Source organism: Thunnus maccoyii, chromosome 17 (genome assembly GCF_910596095.1).
Source record: "Thunnus maccoyii chromosome 17, fThuMac1.1, whole genome shotgun sequence".
Taxonomy (NCBI): Eukaryota; Metazoa; Chordata; class Actinopteri; order Scombriformes; family Scombridae; genus Thunnus; species Thunnus maccoyii.
This window is the reverse complement of record NC_056549.1, coordinates 26,364,103-26,385,164: the sequence shown is the minus strand read 5'-3', so window position 1 is coordinate 26,385,164 and position 21,062 is coordinate 26,364,103. Positions and strand designations below refer to the sequence as shown.

Genomic DNA, 21,062 nt, shown 5'->3' with positions numbered 1-21,062 from the left:
TATGTTCCATACAGTCACTGTTGTTCATCAGAGCAGCAGCAGGTCCACACATGCTCATTATGACTGATATAAACTCACGTCAGACACAACTGACGCACACTTATCATTTCAGTTTGCTGTGTCTCATCCTGTGTTCACACGGCCAGCAGCTCAGCTGATGTGTCACTATGTTGTGATGATGTGAGAGGCTCTGATCGCACCTGAGCTGTGTTCTCACAGAACATTTTCAACAATCACACACGTCGATGTTACATGTCATTACATTTCTTATTGTTTTGACAACCATCTGGAAGGCGCTAATTAATTCTCACATCCAAACGCTGCGACTATTTGCCAGGCAGTGATGTGGAGACTTGTTATTACTGTAGCGTTGCAATTAAAAGATGGCAGGAATCAACTTTTTGTCTCTTTTGCACTTTGGTAATTAAACTAAATCACATCAGCCAGGAAGCATACAAGCATAACATACATCACTTCCCAAGAAGAAGTTGGAATTTGTAAAAACAAACTTGACAGGAGAATGTGCACACCTGTACGGAAACTCTGACCCACGTGCACATTCCCAACACACAGAGCACAGGAGAGAGAGAGGGTCTGTATGATGCTCACACTGGTGGTCAGCTGTAGAGCAGCACAGAGTATGCAACAATATGCCAAATATCATTATCATATAGTAGTTATTTATAATTTTACAATATAATATCTTATATTTCTGCATGTATACCCTGGATAGCTTAGTTCCATTGATTAATTGTGTATACATATAAAGCCTACATATAAAAGTGTTTCATAGGTGCTTCATAAATAACTCTTGAATCTAACTCTGAGGCAGAGTGTTTAGTTTAACTCACAGTGAGACTCCAAGAAGGGATTCTTCATGAATATGGACTAGACTTCCCTCAGCTGATTTTTGGGGTATTTGTGGTTATTTTTTACTTCTTTATTCGACAGTCAACAACAGAGAGAGGAAGTAAAGAGGGAACAGAGAGGTGAGAAATGACACGCAGCGAAGGCCACCCACCCACAAGACGTGAACTGGGGAAGCTGCGGTTCACGGTCGAAGCCTTAAACCTCTAGGCCGCCCGGGGCGACACGGCTCTGTAGGAGCTGACTGAAGTGACGGAGACTTACAGCACAGATGGACTCTAATGAGCTGATGTTTGTATCTTTTATGTGTTTCGCAGCATGTTTGTTTTGCTGAAGGGAGCCACCAAAGAGCAGGCCTTCAAGATAGGCAACGAGATCGCAGAGGCTGTGACTGCAACCAACCCCAAGCCTGTCAAGCTCAAGTTTGAGAAGGTAAATGCTTCATCAGCACAGGAACACACACACACACACACACGCACACACACACACACACACGCACACACACACACACATACACACGCACACACACACACACACACAGAGCAGCTTGTGTCTTTACACTCAGATTTGGATTTGCGTCTGTGCCAGTGTTCTCTCTCCATCTGCAAATGTACACACATTTGAAGTCATTTTTCATCTCTTCTGTGTGTGTGTGTGTGTGTGTGTGTGTGTGTGTGTGTGTGTGTCTCCCAGGTGTACCTGCCCTGCGTGCTGCAGACAAAGAAGCGCTACGTGGGCTACATGTACGAGAACCTTGACCAAAAGGAGCCCGTGTTTGACGCCAAAGGGATCGAGACAGTGCGCCGCGATGGCTGCCCCGCTGTTTCCAAGGTAACAGGCAAACCACCAACTCCCTCCTCCTCCTCCTCCTCCTCCTCCTCCCTCCCCCCTCCCCTTGTTTCTCCACGCTCTACACCAATCACAGCCGTGCCAGCTCTCTTCCCGCTCTCGTTTACTCAGACCGCTTCACACGTGTCAATCAGTGAAAAGGTCCCTGCCTGCTCAGCGAGGCTGTTTGTGTTGTCTGGTCTAGACACTGACTCGTCCCGCTGATAATTCTGCTATTTAGACTGCAGCTTTCTGAGCCACACACAGACATTTCTCTTCTAATTATATTTCAGTATCATGAGATTCAACTGCAAGTCACACTTATATTTGTGTTTTTCTTATGTTTCTATGAATCCCTGAATTCATTCGTCAGCTGGTTCCTCTCTGTCAATCAGACAATTTATTTTAAAACTTTTAAACATTGTTATTGACTAATCATGTGTCTGTTTCATTCATTCACGTCCTCCTCAGATTCTGGAGCGTTCCATTAAGCTGCTGTTTGAGACGAGGGACATCAGCCAGGTGAAGCAGTTCGTTCAGCGTCAGTGTTTGAAGGTCCTGGACGGCCGGGCCAGCATGCAGGACCTGACCTTCGCCAAGGAGTACCGAGGCAGCAGCTCGTACCGGCCCGGAGCCTGCGTCCCCGCGCTGGAGCTCACCAGGTGTGTGTGTGTGTGTGTGTGTGTGTGTGTTCACGTGTATGTGTCTGAGGAGGTGTGACAGCACATTGTCAGCAGGCATTTAGAGAAAAGCCACATGCAGAGAAACAGCACGCCAAGAAAAACAGAGGAAGTCCTTAGTTTCACTTGGATGAATATGTTTGCTTGTTGACTGTGTGTGTGTGTGTGTGTGTGTGTGTGTGTGTGTGTGTGTGTGTGTGTGTGTGTGTGTGTGTGTGTGTGTGTGTGTGTGTGCGTGTGCAGGACAGGGAGAAAGACCTTGCTGTCAACTACAGTTACAGTACTCTGTGTGAATCCAATTACTCCTTCCCCACAGTGCTCATTGTCTGGCTGCACTAGCCTGCGTGTACAGTACCTGATTCTGTTGCTAGGCAACCCGGCTCTTAATGGGTGAAAAAATCGGATTTCAGAGGCATGGATAAGATGGAAATATTCAGCCTCATTCATGAGCACTAGTACAGTTTATCTGTACAGCCTCAGCACACAAAGAAGCAGGCCGCTTGATTCTTGATGTGTTTATTATAAAATGTTTTATCTGGTAAATAATTGAACAATAAATTTCGATTTGATTATTATTTGAGTCATTTATAGTAGAAGTTGTGATCAGCTCTTTTATGTTCCATCGCTGACCAGGCGCATGATGGCGTACGACCGCCGCTTGGAGCCACGCGTGGGTGAGCGGGTGCCCTACGTCATCGTGTACGGGATGCCCGGCGTGCCCCTCATCCAGCTGGTGCGTCGGCCCATGGAGGCGCTGCAGGACCCCAGCCTGCGCCTCAACGCCACCTACTACATCACCAAGCAGATCCTGCCGCCGTTGGCCCGCATGTTCCAGCTGATCGGAGTGGACGTGTTCAGCTGGTACCAGGAGCTCCCCAGGGTGAGACCTCACACACACACACACACATTTCATTTCATGTCAGGAAACGAGCAGCCATCATGAGTTTTATCTTCCCTCTGCAACGTAGAGCAAAAAAATGCAGATCAGTGTCGGATGATAATTCACATGAAAACTTTACAAGCTTCAGAATAAAAGAAGAAAGCGAATGTTTTTGGGGACACATAAATCTGTATGAGCTCAAGTTTGGAGACGTATTTACTGATTAATGAGCTTCTGTGTTTGATTAGTGACAGATGTCTCACTGCTGTGAAGTGAGAGAGATAAATGTTGCCCCTTACATCCATTTCTATCAACATACTACTAGAGGGTCTTTTTATTCAGGGTCTGTAGTGAAGAGAGAACAAAGGAGGAAGAGAAAACATCCTCTGCCTCTCACTGAGGATCGAATGAGACTCATCAAACAGCAGCGCTGCTGAGCTGCTCTTTGTGTCAATACTGAAGTCAGGATGTTCTCTGACAGAGCACTCGCGCCCTCTGCTGGTAGAGCTGCAAACCTCCGCATCCTCCCAACCTTCCATATATTAATATACATTTAAAAAACAGCAGTGAAACTATACTACACATTGTACCAGAATATTGCACTAGAGTTTGTCACATGCCAGTGTCGACCCTGCTGTGTGACCATTTAAGTTTTAACTGCTGCTGTTTCAAATGTTAATGGAAGGATGCATTTTGGAAACCGTCGGCCAGAAGGTAAACACTCTTATTCAGAGTGAAGGGTTATATTCTGTGCCTCTCTAAGCACAGACCCTGCCCATAATGAACAAGATGAATGAGTTTAGACTTGAACTTTACTGACAGGTTACCATATCATGCTTGAATACCATAAAAAAACTCTGAAATTGACTGATAACACAAAACTAAGTCTCTTGTCTACACAGTAAAACTTCACAAAGCATTTTAAACCTCCACCTATGTGGTTGTATGTTTCCTGGTAGCAGTTTTAAACTCTTCCACTGATAACCAAAAAATGTAGCATTGTGCCAAGTTGCCAACATGGAAGAAAAAAGCAGACGACTGCTAGCTAATGACAAACAGACTGTAAACATGTTTGCAAGAAAACTCCAGAGGGCTGCAGTCTGATAAGTGGACTGCACCTGACAGTGTTGAAAGTTAAGCTGAGCTGTCCAGATGAACAGAACTAACATGTCACTGAGTAAACCTGAGTCTGACCTCCCTGAGAAGAGAAACCTACCCTATATAATGATTGGTTGTATGCAGACTGCTGTTTTCAGTGTCGGTTGTCCTTCTCTGGTCTCTGCAGATCCAGAAGGCTTCCTGCTCCGCAGCAGTGGGTGGAGAGGAAGTGGGGAGGAAGGGAACCATTTCCCAGTACTTTACCACGCTTCACTGCCCCGTGTGTGACGAGCTGACCCAGCTGGGCGTGTGCTCGCGATGCCGCGCCGAGCCGCAGCGCGTTGCTGTCACACTCTACCAGGACATGAGGCAGTGGGAGAGTCAGCAAGACCAGCTGCTGAAGGTGAGAGAGCACGTGTATTTACTTTAAACAATCTCTCTCTTCAAAATGAATACATGCATGTAAGGCTGGGCGAGGTAAGAGTACTCACACATATACAGTACAACAAAATTTCACTAACTTATTTTAGCAACAATTTGTGTGATGATGACAGTAAAATCATTTCCTCAGAATAAGATTCCACTGACAGTTATGCTCTATATGCAAGATTTCATAGGAAAAAGTCTGAATTTTGAGAAATGGGCATCAGCTGCTTTCTTGATATTTGAGAGGTTAAAGCAGAAAAATCTCCCCTTTCATTCTTAAATCAGTGAAGAGTATTTCTATAAGAATATTGTAAAAGTGCAGAAATCAACAGCATGCTGGTGGGAAGTCACCCTCCTGCCTGTCAGTGGTCAGAGAGCCAGATATTCAGTATCTGTCCTACTTGTGCAATATTTTTGTAACAATATATATTTTTTCATGGTTGAGTATTTATAGACCTTTGAACCAGTCAGCATGGCTTGTTTTTAGAGTTATAGAGACAAAAACAACAGCAGAAGTGTGATTTGACTCTTGTGTGTCTCCAGATCTGTAGGAACTGCAGTGGCTGTGCAGAGCGGCAGGTGCCCTGTGTGTCCCTGGACTGTCCCGTTCTCTACAAGCTGTCCCGCGTCAACAGACAGCTCTCCAAGGCCCCCTACCTCCGACAGCTGCTGGAGCAGTTCTGATTGGCTCCTGACATGGGAGCTCCCCCCCCTTGATTTGGTGCTAATCGCTGCCCCTCCCCCTCCCCTCCCCCCCGCCCCCCCTTTCCCATCTCAGTGTTTGATTGTCCATTCGGTTGAAATTGTTTAAATGGTGCTTCGATTGAACCCTGTTGGGTTTTCATTCTGTCTTGTAATTGTTATTTGTTATACAAGTATTTCTCTGCGTGTGCAGACTCGTCTGGTTTGGGCCTCCTGTGAGGAGGCTGTGGGGGGGGAGGGAGTGTGCCCCCTCCCCCCCCATCCCCTCGGCTTGTGTTTGTCTTGTTTGCTGCCATCTCCATTAGCTGCTATGGGCTGAGTGAGGCTGGTGTCGGTGGTGACACAGCTACAGACCGCCTGTCATGGAACTACGTGCAGTCCAATCAAGGATGAATTGTATCTTGTATGCGCTGTAGCAGTTTGAAGTCCTTGGTTTTTAAGGAGCTCCTTATAAATGTCAAGACAAAACTACATTCAAACCACTAATTGACTTTTCTTCATTTTTATATCAACTGCAGTCTGTTGTAAATAGTTCCTGTATAGCTCCATCTATAATCTCACTGTGCATTAGTATCAAACAAACTTAAGCTCCGGCCATGAATGCAATCAAATCATATTTTTTTTTTATGCATTCTGTTGAAGGGTGCCATTTTTCATGTTTCTTTTAACCTTGATTGTATTGATGTCCATTTAGGCAGATTTGACACCTCATACTCTTATCTACAGAGTGTGAGAACTGGAATCAATTTCAGTTTTTTTTTAAAAAAAAAAATCTGGGACTGTTGCAATACTGTATTTTGATAATTTATGTCATGAAGAGTCTATTATTTCCTTGTGCATTTATGGTTTTGTGTACGTTTCCAATTCTTGGTGCAAAAACCTGTCATCAAATCACGTCAAGATCCAATCTTCAATTCCCCGTACAGCCGTACACAGGATCTGTGTATTTGTATAAATGTAAAAAAATGATAATGAAGGAGGTGTTTTTTTTGTTTGTTTTTAATGGACATTACTGTGGGTGGAACTTTGAGATTGATATAATAAAAAGTCAATGTATTAAAATGCCTTCTTTCAATGATTGTATTTAAAAATTCAAAAGATGACTCGCTGTCAACAGGTGATTTTTTTTTTTAGAGAACCACAAGCCACATGACGTTACAGTACATGACATACAAACAGATCAACAATCAGGTCTAGTGCAACAAAAAAACCACTTCATTCACATCATCACACACGTTTTCTGCTGTAAAGTCACTAATAGTGCAAAATGAAAGAACATCTGTAAAGATCAGTTTGGCGGCAGGGTGGTGTGATGATGATGATGATGAAGAGGGTGAATGTTTCCCCGTCAACAAACATCCACTCTGCTCAAGCGTCCTTGAGCAAGGCACTGAATTCCTACCAGCCCTGGGACTTCTGTTACACTACCTACCCTGACCTTTGACCTCACTGTGGAGGGAATCGGGACAACATTAGAAAATCAGCTTTCATTATTTCAAACATTCCGTAGTACAGCACATAGTTCAAAACTCATCCTTCATCATCAATGAGGGCTCAAAAAGCTTTAAAAGATGCTGATTGTGCAAACCTAAACCTTCAGTGGACATGTGGGAGGTTTAGAAGCTGCACGTTTCAGTCAGTAGCCAGTGTTGCGTTCACTGCATAGTAAATCATCTGAACTGTACATAAATGGAGCGCCCAGGTAGTAACCACAGCGTCCCTGCTTTGATTCCAGCCACGGACCTTTGTTGCATGTCTCATCTCTCTCTCCCTTTGTTTCCTGTCTGCCTCTTCGCTGCCCGCCGTCCAATAAAAGCAAAAATGCCCCCAAAAAATAATCTTAAAAAAAAAACAACTGTACATAAATGTTAAAGATTTCAGGTTCTGGACAACAAATCAGCACAGACATGTTGAGTTCAGTGAGAGATCAACAGCACTTATGGGGTCACAGGAGGAGGTTTCAGTCTCTCTTCTCTCTCTCCAGAGAGAGCAGCAGTTTGCGTCTGGGTGAGTCTCCGACCAGGGAGATGGTGTCTGAGAACGAGGCTCCGCCTGCAGGCTCGGTGACCTGGGTGTTAGAGGGGGAAGAGGCACCCATCAGACCGGTGACGTCAGGAGGAGAGGAGGTTTTGCTGGGCGAGCTGATAAGACTGGCTGTGTCGTCCATCTCAATAACCTCAAAGTCTGCGTCGTTCCACTGATCGGCCTCGTTCTCCTCCTCGTCCTCCTCCTCCTCGTCGTTGGCTCCTGAATCCAGCAGCGCCTGGCGGTATTCGCTGTCGTCAGCATTAGGTCGGCCCCTGACGCGGGGCTTCCTGCTCTGGCCGCTGGGGGCCGATGCTAGCTTGTACATGACGGGGAAGAGGATGGAGGTGAAGGTGGCGGTGATGAGCGACAGGTACATCAGCAGGGGGTGATCCTGGAACTTCCCGTGCAGGAAGCCTAGAAGGGCGGGCAGCACCATCTCGCCCAGCGCTGCTCCCACCACGAAGACGGCCGCCGTGTGGCCCGTCACCGTGGTGTACTGCTCCACCCAGGAGATGCCGCTGGGGAAGGTGGTGGCCATGGACGCCCCGTAGAGGCCCGTGCAAACCCACAGCGCCACCTTCTCCCGGCTGAAGAGGCAGAGAAGCAGAGAGGACACAGTGGAGCCCACCAGGCTGAGCAGGATCATGGTGCCCGGGTACATGCAGGCAGCAAAGAAGATGGCCAGCCCCCTGCAGGCAGCAAATGCTGCCCAGAACAAAGAGTTCAGCCCGGCTGCCTGGGACTGATCCATCTGTGCGTAGTCCTTGGCGAAGGTGAAGATGAAGGAGCCATATGCTACCTCGGCGCCTACATAGGCAAAGAAGAAGAAGAAGAGAAGGACAACGAGAGCCATGTGATGTTTGGCCACCAGGGGCTTTCCTGACGCTGTACGGGCTTTTTCACGTGACGTGCTGCTGCGAGAGGAAAGCATGAAGAAGAGGATAGAGATGAGGAAGACGAAGGAGCCGATCACAATGTAGGCCCACATGGATTTGAGGGTGCTGCTCCTGCTGTGGACATAGTGGAAGATGGTGTGAGCGTCGGGGGATTTGGTAAGTTGTTCCGCGGTGAGACGAGGCGTAGCGTTGGTCGGTACGACTCCTGGGCTGCTGGTGTTCATGTCGGGTCCGAACAGCAGCTTGGCTATGATGGGAGACACGAAGGCCCCGGCTGCAAAGCTGAAGTGCAGAGCCTGCATGTGAGGTCCAGCCTGCTCGCCCCACGTGTTCAGTATGAGGACGTTCCCACCTGACGGAGAGAAGAGAAAAACACATTCATTACAACCGCTGTAGTATTTCCTAACAGTTTAAAAGTACAGAGATCAGCAGATATCAGGTGTAAAATGTTTAATTATTGATACACACACATTAGTCATTTGTACCTTTAAATGATTAACTTGTGCACAACTAAAATAAAAAGCATTATACAGCAGCATGTGTGCACCAGCAGCAAAAGCTGGTCAGCAGAGGTCACTATTAGCAGTTAGTGAACAGTATAAAAACACACAACAATGCAATAACATTAAGGATGACATCATTATGGGTTAGGGTTGATGTTAGCATCATTATACCTCAGCATAAGTAAAAAGGTTTGATGGTGCAGTTCACACCCTGGTCATGTTCTACTAGTGAGTTAAAGTGTTAACGTTGATGCAAAGTAAACAACGATGAAGGCTGTTCCTCTTCTCTTATTTCTGCCCTTCACTGAAGTGTTTTACCGGACTGACACGCCCCCCTTTACTGGAAATCTGTTTATGTTTGGATGCTGCTCTGACACCACATCACATCACCACCGCAGGGACAAATAAAAAGAACCAACTCAAATTACAACTAGTTTGATGTGAGATTTATATTCCCAGTCCCTCTAAACATTTGGGCAAATACATCATTTGTCCAATTTTTTATGTATTTTTTATTGGTGTATTGGGTGTTTTTCAAGCAGTTTAAAGAGAAAATATACAGAGAGAAAAGACAAAAGCATCAAAGTGACTACAGAGCCGTAAAAGCCGACTGACAGCTGATCCAGCTGTGCCGCCGTCATGGGAAACAGATGTCACTTCCTATGATGGTTCAGAGGACTTCTAATTTCTCTAAAATCGTGTTTCTTCATTTCCTCTCTCGTGTGTTGGGCCTTTAAGTCATTTTAGAGTGTGAATTATCAATGAGAGGAAGCTAATTATTCATTTGCTGTGCACAAATGATAAAAACTGTTGCCCTTGATACCTGTGAGGATTAATAGAAGTTATATCGTACATCTACACTCTATCTGCTGACTTGATAGGCAGTTTCATCTCAATGCAACGGCCCGCTCACTAATCCAGCTGTCATCTTTGCTTATCTAACTCCACCAGTCTTACAAATAGTTTAATCAGAAAACTTCTTTTTCTGGCCAACTATGCTTTTAAAGCACTTCTGATCAGCGTCATGACCCGGCCTTTTATCTTCATTTTATCTGCTCAGGCTAAGCTACAATGGCTGGCCCCACTGGCTTGATAGGCAACTTAATCTGAATGCCACGCCCACTCAGTTATCCTCCCACCTTCACTGTGTAACTGGTTCCACTGGTTTGACCAATAGCTACTGATCAGCAGCCTCTCTGGTGTGAGAAACTTTCCTTCACCAATCTCCTTTGACCTCAAATAAAGGAATATGCTGAATTCGACAGGCTAATACTGCACCACTAGCTTTATGCTCTCAGAAGTGTTGTCTTACCTGTATCCAGAACACCCATAGAGATCCCAATACTGGACATGAGCCCTGTGAGGAGCAGAGCCTGCTTGCAGAAAGGGATAGCACACATTCCAAACGCTGTGACCAGCATTGAAAATCCTGTAGGGAGACATCATCAGAGAGAAAAGAATGGATTTTAGTAGACAAAGTGTCACAGTGTGGTTACAACGGCTTAGAGGATACATGACAGCTACGGAGCAGGTTCTACTCGTTGGTGAAGGGTTACCTAGCAGAATATGGGGGTTCATGCAGTCAAAGAGAACGCCTCCTAAGAGGGAGCCGCCGATGTAGCCTGCAGAACGACCGACAAAGATGTAGGAGATGTTGCTGATGTTCTTCTTCACGTTCACAGCCAGGTCCTCAAATGTAGGGCCAAGAACTGAGATACTCATCCCCTAGAAAAACAAGAGATCATTCACGATGGGAGGATAACATTTGTAACAGGAGACAATACCGCATATGTGATCGGCCCATGGAAATCATTACATATGATCAATCCGTGATGTTTGGAGCGTCGCAGGATGTATTTAAATGTTTTTCTGTCCACTTGCGCTCCCTCAAACTCCCTCTTCAAATACCTATACTGAGCACGCTGCCTAACCTTGCTGTAACTTACTTATGTAGGTGCAGAGTGGCAGCGACAGCATGTTGAATGCAACATGTCTTGCATGGCTGCACTGCATTCTGGTCCATTGAGGCAGAGAAAGTGGCTTCTCTGCCTCTTGTATGATGAGTTTATCCTTGTATAAACACTGAACGTCAGTGCACAACGGAGGCTTTGACTGACTGACACTTAAGTCTGACTTTTACAGTCAATGTTATACTGCTGGAATATGTATCAAACTGTGTTGTAAATGTGTCAAAGTGACATTTAGTCTAGTTTTGCCTTCTTACAGAAAAAAAGAGAAAAAAAATTGGAAGCAGGTTTTTTAGCTGAAGAATGAATGAAGCCTGTGTGTTTCACATTTTTTCCCAATGCAAATAAATGTTACAGTCACAGAAGTGAGTGAGCAGCCTCTCAGGTGTGTGCAGATGGGTTTCAGTAATCTGATGCAGATTACATGGTTGAAGAGCACGTTTTACAAGTATGTGGATCCTGTCTATGCGGGATACTGCTACGTTCACTTTCAGTAATGTGCAGAACGTGCACATTACAACAAGCCTATTGTTGATTGATAACTTGACTCTAAAGGTGTCTTAGACCAACTTGTTGAGTATATACATGAATATTTGACATCAGACAGTAAGGAGAGGTTATTCACGTGGGTCAGAAAGATTCTTTGGAAACAAGTTAACAGTTATTATCTAGACAGGAAGGCTGCAGTTCTCCAGAGTCTCTGAAGCAACAGCAGACTGAGAGGGAGTTTAAACTTTTGGCAAAGAAAAGGTTGATGAAAGCCAATCATAAGTTGCATGTTGTATGATTCTTCTGTTTTTGTCTTTGTCTGTTGGTTAGTTAGTTTGTTATTGCATCTGTCTGACTGGAACATCTGCATCCCTCTTTCCTCTTAGAGGACCACAATGGAAATAAGCTTTTAGCTTTATCGTATTTCTATCCTCGATAATGTAATTATATGTGAGGTCTGAGTGACTGCAGTCCTGCATGTACTTGTATTATTATCAAATCAATCTATCTACTCTGCTTGCTTTCCTCGTTTACCCACATTTTAATCTCTGTATGGCTGCGTGTAAACAGGTGTATGTTATGTATATTATGAACGAAAGAAATATCTCAACCTAGCTTGTTTATAACTGTCTGAGCCGCCACACACATGTCGGTTAGTGGAAAGGCCTGTCTACACCCGGTAGGGACATTTTTACAGCACATTTTCTTTATATCTCATGTCGCTCCTTCAGTTACCAAGCCGAGGAAGGATGCACAGAGAGCCAGAGTGACCATCCAGCGGCCGCAGCTTCCTCCGCCGACCACTTCCACCCGGTCGTCGCATCCCGGCTTCGTCGCCCTCTTGGCCGCCTTCAGCGCACTCTTCAGCCCTCGGCCGGTGTCCTTCCTCTTGTCAAACAAGGTGTCCTCCTCCTGGTCGTCGTTGTCGTCGTCGTCGTCCTCCATGCTGGCGAAACGGACGTGCTTCTTTTTCACCACTGTGTGTCGTGCGGCGGAAGAAGACATACCTGTCAGTTTATGAATTAGTGACTCCGACTGCTGCTGGCGGTGATGGCGCGCTGTCAGAGTGCCGTTAACGGGCCGAAGAAACAGCGACAGACAGCTGATAGTGATGTAATTACGCACTTTCCGTCTCTCCGCTTCCTGTTTAGAGGTTTCCCTGCGCATAAAGTGTTAAGATGAAGTCACTCATCGTGAACACAACCGGACAGTTGAGTGAGTGACAGCTGGAGTCGCTCCGTATGTCAACAGCGACTGTATGGCTGGATGATTGCAAAGATCGTCTATTGAGGAAAAGGCTCACTCGGTGTGTTAAAGGACCAATGTGTACGATTTAGTGGCATCTAGCGGTGAGGTTGCAGATTGCAACCAAGCAGGTGGCTCAAGGTCTGGAAAGTGAAGCCAATGCGGAGGTGTCTTAAACCGCCATTCATTCTAATGGCCAGCAGGGGGCGACTCCACTGGCTGCTAAAAGAAATCAGATTGTATAGAAATCTACTTACTCACTTGATTTATTACCTCAGTAAACACTCTCTGAATGAGTTTATGGTCTCAATCACTAGTTTCATGACTTCAGCATGATGTTTATTTTGTAAAATATGGCCCCATTAAAAGTAAAATAGACAATAAAGCAGCGTATGCTTTAAGGTGTGGTTACCTTGTGATTGACAAGTCGCTACCGTAGTGACAATGTTGATGACATAACGTAACTCATTCTAAGGTAACGAAAACACAACAATTGTTATTTTCAGGTGATTATACACTAACTAAAACACACTTATGAATATTAGATTGAATTTCTGTCAAGTTCGTTCCACTAGATGCCACTAAATTCTACACATGTGACCTTTAAAGTGAACCACCCTCCGAATGGACACAGGATAGTATTCCGTTCAACTTGGTGGCTGGACAATATCCAAAATCATTTTTATCGGAACCAGCCATAAACTGCAGTTATTACTCACTCTTTGCTTGTTGGACTGGATATTTTTCCATTTTCAACCACTGTTTGCAGCTTTCATTGAGCATTTTATACATCTTATTCCTATGATAGGCTGACAAACATAACTCCACTTGTCTAGCCCTGACCTAAGGAAATAAAACCTCATTTACCACATAGACTACAAACCAGTATCAGTAATTTCAGGTCAGATAATTTCGACTAGTTAATAATAAATAATAATACATTTAATTTGTACTTTGTACTTTTCATTCATAGTGAAACTCAAAGTCCTAATGAACCTGAGACAATTTTAACCAAACAATAACAGGAGGCCACGTCACACAAGCTTCCCCATTAATGTCAATGGCGAAATATACACACACTGACACTGACAGCTCATCAGATGGTCGTTGGTCGTTCTTAGTTTCCTGAATTTACATCTGAGTAAGACCTCTTCACATGTTCCTCCTCTCTGATTCAGCTGACGCGTTAAAAATGACAGAAGGGTTTGTCGGCAGACCTACACGACACGCCCACTTTACTACATGACACCCCCCACCTGATTTTATTAACCTAACGGCATGTTACACGACAGCCCCCCCTGACCCAAACCATCTCACTGCTCGTGCTTTAATCTAACCATGTGGGTGTGTCGTGTAGATACTGGGGGTCCGCAGATAAACCTATTTGAAAAATGATGTGTGCTACGTCAGACTTTCATTGGTGGAGATGCTGACCTCTAGTGTCAGGTCTAATGTTACAATGTTTATCTCATGTCATGTCTCACCATTACACGAGGACTTTTACTATATTGGGATTGGTAGCATTTAATATCAGATATGTTTATTAGAACCTGTTTGCTTATGGTACTTATGACTGACATTTAACTGGCCATAAGTCTAAAAATTCACTATTACATTCTGTCTGAAACACTCACATTTGAACTATTCATATTTTTTGTCAAAAAGGGAGTTTTAACTTAGTGGGCATTCATATTTTTTCACAATAAATATTGTGGCTTTTGTGTTACAGCAGTATTACGTTATTACTAACGTTAATAACTACTAAAATGAGCAGTGAGTGTTACTAACAGTAACATTAAACAGGTTATCTCTGTGGCAGCCCTGGAGTCCCCTTGTACGTCCACATGTAGGGCATCCATTACCTCCTAGGCTGCCACATACACTGAAAATATTTGTCCCCCCAGGGAGCACTAGCTCTGCTGCTCACAAATCCTGCTTCCTTCAGTAAAACTGGCAACCATGACTCTAGTATAACCTAATAAAGCATGTACATGACAGAGCGGTGGTTGGTACATACTGTAGCATGGGAACGGTCTCCGGGAGAGCCAAAACTCAGGGAACAAAAGTCCCTTAAACCCAAATAAGGGCCCAGACATCATGAAAGAATCTGCAGCAAACGAACCATAAATTTCACAGTTGATTCATCAGTGAGACTGTGTGAGGACGTGGCAGTTAAAGGTTTTACATGTTTGAGGAAGTCAAATCTCTTGTTTGCATTTATGTTGCGTTCTACTGTACCTGCCCTTAGCTGACAGCACGCTGACAGCAATATCCTGAGCTACTGTTTGTCATCACTTAAGTAAACTGAACAGACTGCAGAGATAAGGCCCATTTGCCACAGAAGAGTTAACCTCTAAAACCCTATAAAATCATCAGTGTGTATATATATATATATATATACATATACACATATACAGTTCCAGTCAAAAGGTTGGACACACTTTCCCATTCTCTTGAATGACAAAGTGTGTCCAAACTTTTGACTGGTACTGTATGTGTATATGTTATATAGTCACAGGAGTTAGTGCTTGTGTGTCATAAATCAAAGGCTGGTGCTCTGGTGACACTGTGGTGCCAGAGACACAGATGTGGACAGAAAAATTAGGAGAAAGTCACTGAAAATTTAAACATCTTTTTTTTTACTGTCTCAGAAATGATGAAATCTGATTGTTTACATAGCGTTACATTGCATACACTGTAGTTTACTGCACTTCCTGCAGCAGATAGGATATATAGCAAACTGATATTTTAAGTAGAAAACACTTAGTGTGACTCATGAGATATGAATTATCAATCACATGCAACACAGAGCAAACGATACAAATCAAAACTCAGCATTAGGGAGATGGAAAACTAAGACAAAAATTATGCAAAAAAAAAAAATGTAAATAAGATGAAAGTAGCAAAGATGTAGTTTTACATAAGATGTATCTGTATTTGCAGCTAACACTAAGTGCATACATGTATACAGATATTCTTAATATAAGTGGTTAGATGTGATGTGAGAGATTCAAAATTAAAACAGCAAATAAGCTATAAAATGCTATAAACATCAGGGCAGACAAAGCCTCCAAACATGGAGCAGGAAGCTCATGTACCACAATAAGTGTCTGAAGACACAGTTAAGACAGAAAACACTTTGTATGTAAAGTCAAGTTAATTTTATAAAGCAGTTTGTCTAAACAATTGGTCTAAAGTCATTATTAGATAAGAATACATTGTAAAAATGCAATTTTTTCAAATTGTCTCTTTGGATGGTGCAGATTATTTCAAGAAGCAGATATGAAGCAATAACTAAATTAAATTAGTGAGTGAAAATGATGATTAAGTATAATAAAACATTTAAATGTGTGTATGGCGAAGAGATTTACAATAAAAACTCAGAGGTACAAATTAAGTAATTTCTTGAACAAGAAGTTACTTGAGGCTCTCATTGGTGAATAGCAGTATAATGGTAGGAAAAACAATCTAAAAAAACTAAAGTCAGTTATAAGCAGTCACTCTTGCCATGGAAATGCTGGGCTTAAATTGAGAGGCAATGGATGTTAAGTAGTCATAATAAAAATATATATATTTAAAGACGTTAAAAGATGTAAACGCTGCAGAGGTTTCTCACACTTGTTGGGTAAAAAAAAAGGCATTTCTGGTTCTGAGCAAAAGAGCAAAACTTTGGACAGCTAGATCATTTTCTAAGACTCTGCAGTTTATTCGCATTTCTCTCGCAGACACACTGCTCAAACATGAACACTGCCTCTGATGTAGGAACAGACATGACAGGGTAGTCCAGATGAGGGCAGAGCTCTACTTTTTCACAACATCTGAGGTAGAGTGTGTCACAGGTCTGCAGAGGAAAAATCATTGACCCACAGCAGTTCAATGTTTGAGAGAAAGATGTCTGCGTGTTGTCACAGGGATTGTGCAGTTGAAATCTTTCACTGCCAGAGCAGCAGGTCTGAGCTTTATATAAAAAGCAGTCTGTCACTGTCTACGGTGACGGATTGATGAGGGACTTACTAATGTATTCAGATGGTTCACTTACACTACCTGTAGGCTTAAGGGAGGCATATGACAGCAAGCAGACAGGATGAACACACTTCATTTCAGCACATTTGGTCTTCAGTGAATGAAATCAAGACTTTAGGCAAATGCCCATGAATTACAGCATGACATTCTCCACAAAACAAAAAAATAAATACAATATGAAAACGTTAAACAAACACCTTTCTACTGAAGGTTAATGAACTGGGCACAGAGTTAATGATTGACTTGACTTAACTTGACCTACGGTCACATAGTCAATGATTAGTCAAACTTATGTCCTCAGCTTCATTTCAAATAGAGGAGACTTAGTCTCAAATGATAAGATACTGTAGGTAAATGTGTAATAGCCTGTTATTACTTTTCTATTATGTGGTGAGAAAGTACATGTGTGCCAGTGTTTAGTATTTTTTTTGGTCCTTTTAAAGAGATCATCCATCCAAGCAGATGATCTGTGGTTGACATGGTGACGGTTGTTTTATGACCTGGACCTCGTCAGTTACTGGGCAAACTTTCTTTATATACGAGGAGGAAACTCAGATTATTCCACTTTAACCAGAGTCATCAACACATGGTAAATTCATGTTGTACAATGAAAGCGTATTCCGAAATTGTTGGACCAAAATACAGAGGAAAAAGAACAAATTTAAAAACTCACTACTGTTTGTTGTTAAAAGAAATACTGCTTAATGTCAATACTACTGTCAGTTACTAATGTACACAAACACAATGTTAATATGTTCCTTATCAATCAATATCTAGGTTCATAGTTGAAAACAGGTGTACTCATGCTGGCTAAATGATGGTGTTAAAGGAATAGTTTAACATTTTGGGAAATACGCTCACAAAACTCCAGGAAGATATTACACCTGGCCAAGAAATTGGTAGCCACAAACCCCCCCACCCCCTCCCCAAAGTGTCTTTGTTTTTTCTTTTTTAAACGAGATACAAAGCGTTGGTTAACAAGCTTCAGAGGTGCTGGTAGTGCAATTTTGTTATCTTCGGATAGGTGTTTCCAGCCTTTATGCTAAGCTAAATTAACCAGCTGCTAGCTGTAGCCTTGTATTTAACGGACAGATGTGAGAGTGTCTTCTCATTTAAGTGACTAAGCTTTTTTCCAAAAATGTTGAACTATTCCTTTAATGATATTAATATGAAACACTGACAAGGCTTCAAAGCATGAATCAGTCACAGTACGGTCAGGGCTAGACTAAACCTCTACTGATCATCTCTCCTACTATGTGAATTTTGCATATATTAGTAATAATTAATAATAAGTTTGTGGTGATTTGATTAACCACAGTTTTACTTAAGAATATACACCATGTAAGCTCAATGTAAACTGAAATAATAAAGACCTTATATTTAGAAATTTAACTGAGGGCCCCTCTCCATGACAGGACCTCAAGATTATGTAATAATGCAGGTGTCCTTTAAAGGTCCCTACACTTTCAGTTTATATTGTGCGTTAGTGGTGTACACAGTTATACCAAACAAATACGCAATTAATTACCACAAGCTGATTGCGACATGGTGAACCTGGGTCCTCAGGGCCCAGTTGGTAATCCAGCCTTGAGTGCAGTCCGCTGTAAAAAGATAAGATTTCCTGGATGCATCCTGGGGACAGAGCTGCTGGTCTTGAGATGATGTCGTCATTGTGCTTAAAGCTTCTTCCTTTGAAGTGTCTGAGCACCTTTACAGATCAGATGATCCCAGAGGTTCATAACGAATATTTATAATGACCTCCTGAACTCAGAGCACTTCTCTGAAGTGATACTATATGTCCCTTTAAAACACTATCAACAGATATCCCCAGGTTTACATTTTTGCCATGTTTTAAGACTGTTTTAACAGAAGAATCCTGTCTGAGGGCAAACTGGGGACAACGATAAAGATGGCAGGTTTCCATAGAGATCTTTAGCAGACCAGTTTGCTTTGCACTGACGCAAAACAAAGATGTTGATGTAGGCTAAATCAGGTTATGTTCCCACACAACTGTTTTCATTTCCTGTATAATCCAATATGTGTTCTTTGTCTAAATCTAAAATATATGGTAGTGTTGAAAACTGATTGTAAATAATAATGTTTGTCCATCTTTGGAAGTGACACAAGCTAAAGATTGTGAATGTGCAGCTTTCACACTGTATCCATATTAAGTACAGCATGTCTTCTTTCCCTTGTGACAAATATGAAATGTACATTTTCATTTTAAACTTCAAGTTTGCCTGCTGTGCTGTAAGATTAGTTCAGTCTAATTTCAACAATCTAATGCATAGTTCTTCAGGATCACATTCATCTTAAACTGTACTTCAGCCTGTCACTGTATCTGATATGTTTCATCACTTTGGCATTTTCCGACATTCTTTTACTGAAGGCAGTCATTACAATCTTGGCTATTCACACACATACTGTATCTCCATGCTGCTGGTCAGCAGTCTCAGTCTGACCCCGTGTGTCAGTTTGTTCAGCGGGGCACTTAGAGGACAGACTCTCCAGTTTTGCACGGTGCGTCTACCGGAGACTTCTCAAGCTCTATCATCTTCTGGGTGACGTCCTGTTCCTTGCTGAGGGCCTCTTCTTTCTCTCTCCTCTTGCGCCTGGCCTCCACCCAGGGAATCAGACACAGCACGGCTCCTCCGACAATCGGGGGTATACCTGCCAGGTAGAAGGCTACGTCGTAGCTGCCCAGTCTGTCCCTCAGGAAACCTACAACCAGAGAGAGAGAAACATTATAGGGGCAGTAAGTGTGTTTTTGTGTGGCAGAGACTGATGATGTTACTGTAATTCCAGAAGGGGACAAAGGTAGATAAAAGTTTAATGCAACATAAACCAGGGGAAACAGCTGTGGCATGACAGGTTGCAGGTTATCAGTTTTTTTTTGACCTGAGGGTTTGGTCCATAATCACAGACCTGACCTTACTGAAGCCTGACATGGTCAATAAACAGGATTGTATGCATGTGCATGACAAAGACTGCAGATGGGGAACGTATTGCTGTGACGGCAAGCAGTGGGATGAAAAGAGAGATAAGTACATGTAGTGATGTAATTAAAGACTGACTAAAACTAATCCTGACACTATGTGGTCTAAGTAAAGCACAGTTGATCACTGACCTGCTGCATGAATACACAGATTTTACAGTGACCAGGTAGTATGCATGTAAATGTGTTGTCTGATTTCCTGTGCAAACTGATTTTTCCCATTAACAAAAGTGGTTTCTTTTGTTCATGTATAAATTTAGTTAAAGTTCTGCCTACAAGAATTCACTTTGATGAAGTTCCTTGAACTTGAGCTGAACCTGACTCATCTGGAGAGGGTGCAAAAAGAGTTCAATAATGTGAAATTCAAGAAAAATGAATTTCTTGTGTTTCAGATGCAAAGTGGCTGCGCATGATGCTCATGTGAGCTAAGAGGGAAACCTTCTGAATGCTGATATAGTTACGTGTATCTCAGTGTTGAATATCTCCCATGGTGTGTGCCATTTGGTGGATGCTTCTCTGGAACCACAGCTGCAAGCTGGACAACACAACTATGAGTGTACAGTGTGTCCTTTTATTTGGCACTCAGCACATTCAGGAGCTAGAAAGTGCCACACTAAACACTAGGTGGTGCAAAAGACCTATGAATGTCTGACTTGTGTGTGTAAAATAAAGAGTTGACTTTTTTTCTTTATTTCAGGATAGTGTCTGAGAGCTGTACTTAGGTGGAAGGCTTCGTCTGACAACATGAGTGGATCTGTTTGCGTGATGAAGAGCAGACGTCAAAGCAGCAGATGTCCAAAAGTCACTGGTGTTCTTACACATTTTCATCTGTATAATAATATCTGTCATATCATTTAGGAGATGTGCCGAAAGAAATAACAGTGAATGAAAGATATCTTGTGTATTTCATTTTAATCTGCTTTATAACTCTACTACTCCGCTTCATTTCAGAGGGAACAACACTAACACAACACTTTGTTAAAGATTAAACCTTTCTGGCATGTGACGGCAAAAAAAAAAAAAAAAAAATTTGGTCGTGTTTCAGATGAGTTGATAGCAGAAAAACACCAAGTGATTTTCCCTCTAAACCTCTCACATGGTTTAATTTCAAATGAGCCAATATTTAAACAAAAAGATTAGAGAAATGTCCAAAAAATTAATACAGTTTTGTGTGGCAGAACTTTGTTTTTTCTTCTTTCCTATCACTTAATCTCACAACCCCTCAGATTTATCTTGTAGGGGGCCTGACTAAACTAGTACTACTAAACTAAAGTTAACTGTATATAAAGAAGTTAAATGTAGCTCCATGTTAAGCAGCTACAACAGTAAAATGCTGCAAATTGATGCATCAATAACAATCTCATTGTGTCGTATGTAGTAATATATCTGCCACATAGCCATTTTTCTGCCAAACAACTATTTTTACATTGCAGTA

At 42.7% G+C, this 21,062-nt stretch overlaps 3 protein-coding genes across 4 annotated transcripts in view; 1 reads left to right on the top strand and 2 right to left on the bottom strand.

The window, feature by feature from the left end:
* rev3l (REV3 like, DNA directed polymerase zeta catalytic subunit) overlaps positions 1 to 5,535 on the top strand; it is a 75,785-nt gene extending 70,250 nt beyond the window's left edge. For both annotated transcript variants that reach the window (XM_042389789.1, XM_042389788.1), the window contains exons 27-32: positions 1,185 to 1,299; positions 1,561 to 1,698; positions 2,167 to 2,357; positions 3,009 to 3,255; positions 4,541 to 4,756; positions 5,323 to 5,535. In XM_042389789.1, coding sequence (XP_042245723.1) covers positions 1,185 to 1,299; positions 1,561 to 1,698; positions 2,167 to 2,357; positions 3,009 to 3,255; positions 4,541 to 4,756; positions 5,323 to 5,463 — 1,048 coding nt within the window. In that variant the 3' untranslated portion in view covers positions 5,464 to 5,535. The remainder of the gene's footprint in view (positions 1 to 1,184; positions 1,300 to 1,560; positions 1,699 to 2,166; positions 2,358 to 3,008; positions 3,256 to 4,540; positions 4,757 to 5,322) is intronic.
* On the bottom strand, positions 5,533 to 12,647 carry mfsd4b (major facilitator superfamily domain containing 4B). Its single transcript, XM_042389791.1, has 4 exons — positions 12,100 to 12,647; positions 10,465 to 10,633; positions 10,221 to 10,337; positions 5,533 to 8,757 (listed from the first exon to the last, which is right to left on the bottom strand). The coding sequence occupies exons 1-4, from the start codon at positions 12,529 to 12,531 to the stop codon at positions 7,442 to 7,444; spliced, it is 2,034 nt and encodes a 677-aa protein (XP_042245725.1). The 5' UTR covers positions 12,532 to 12,647; the 3' UTR covers positions 5,533 to 7,441.
* Positions 12,648 to 15,225: 2,578 nt separating this feature from the next.
* Positions 15,226 to 21,062, bottom strand: part of slc16a10 (solute carrier family 16 member 10) — a 38,246-nt gene continuing 32,409 nt past the window's right edge. The window contains exon 6 of the mRNA XM_042390863.1: positions 15,226 to 19,353. Within this exon, the coding sequence (XP_042246797.1) occupies positions 19,124 to 19,353 (230 nt within the window). The 3' untranslated portion in view covers positions 15,226 to 19,123. The remainder of the gene's footprint in view (positions 19,354 to 21,062) is intronic.

Coding starts and splice junctions, on each gene's coding strand:
- mfsd4b (XM_042389791.1), bottom strand. CDS start 12,531: ATGCGCAGGGAAACCTCTAAACAGGAAGCGGAGAGACGGAAAGTGCGT. Junction 10,634..12,099: donor GTGCATCCTTCCTCGGCTTG/GTAACTGAAGGA, acceptor TTGTTTTTCTAG/GGGATGAGTATCTCAGTTCT. Junction 8,758..10,220: donor TATGGGTGTTCTGGATACAG/GTAAGACAACAC, acceptor TCTCTCCGTCAG/GTGGGAACGTCCTCATACTG.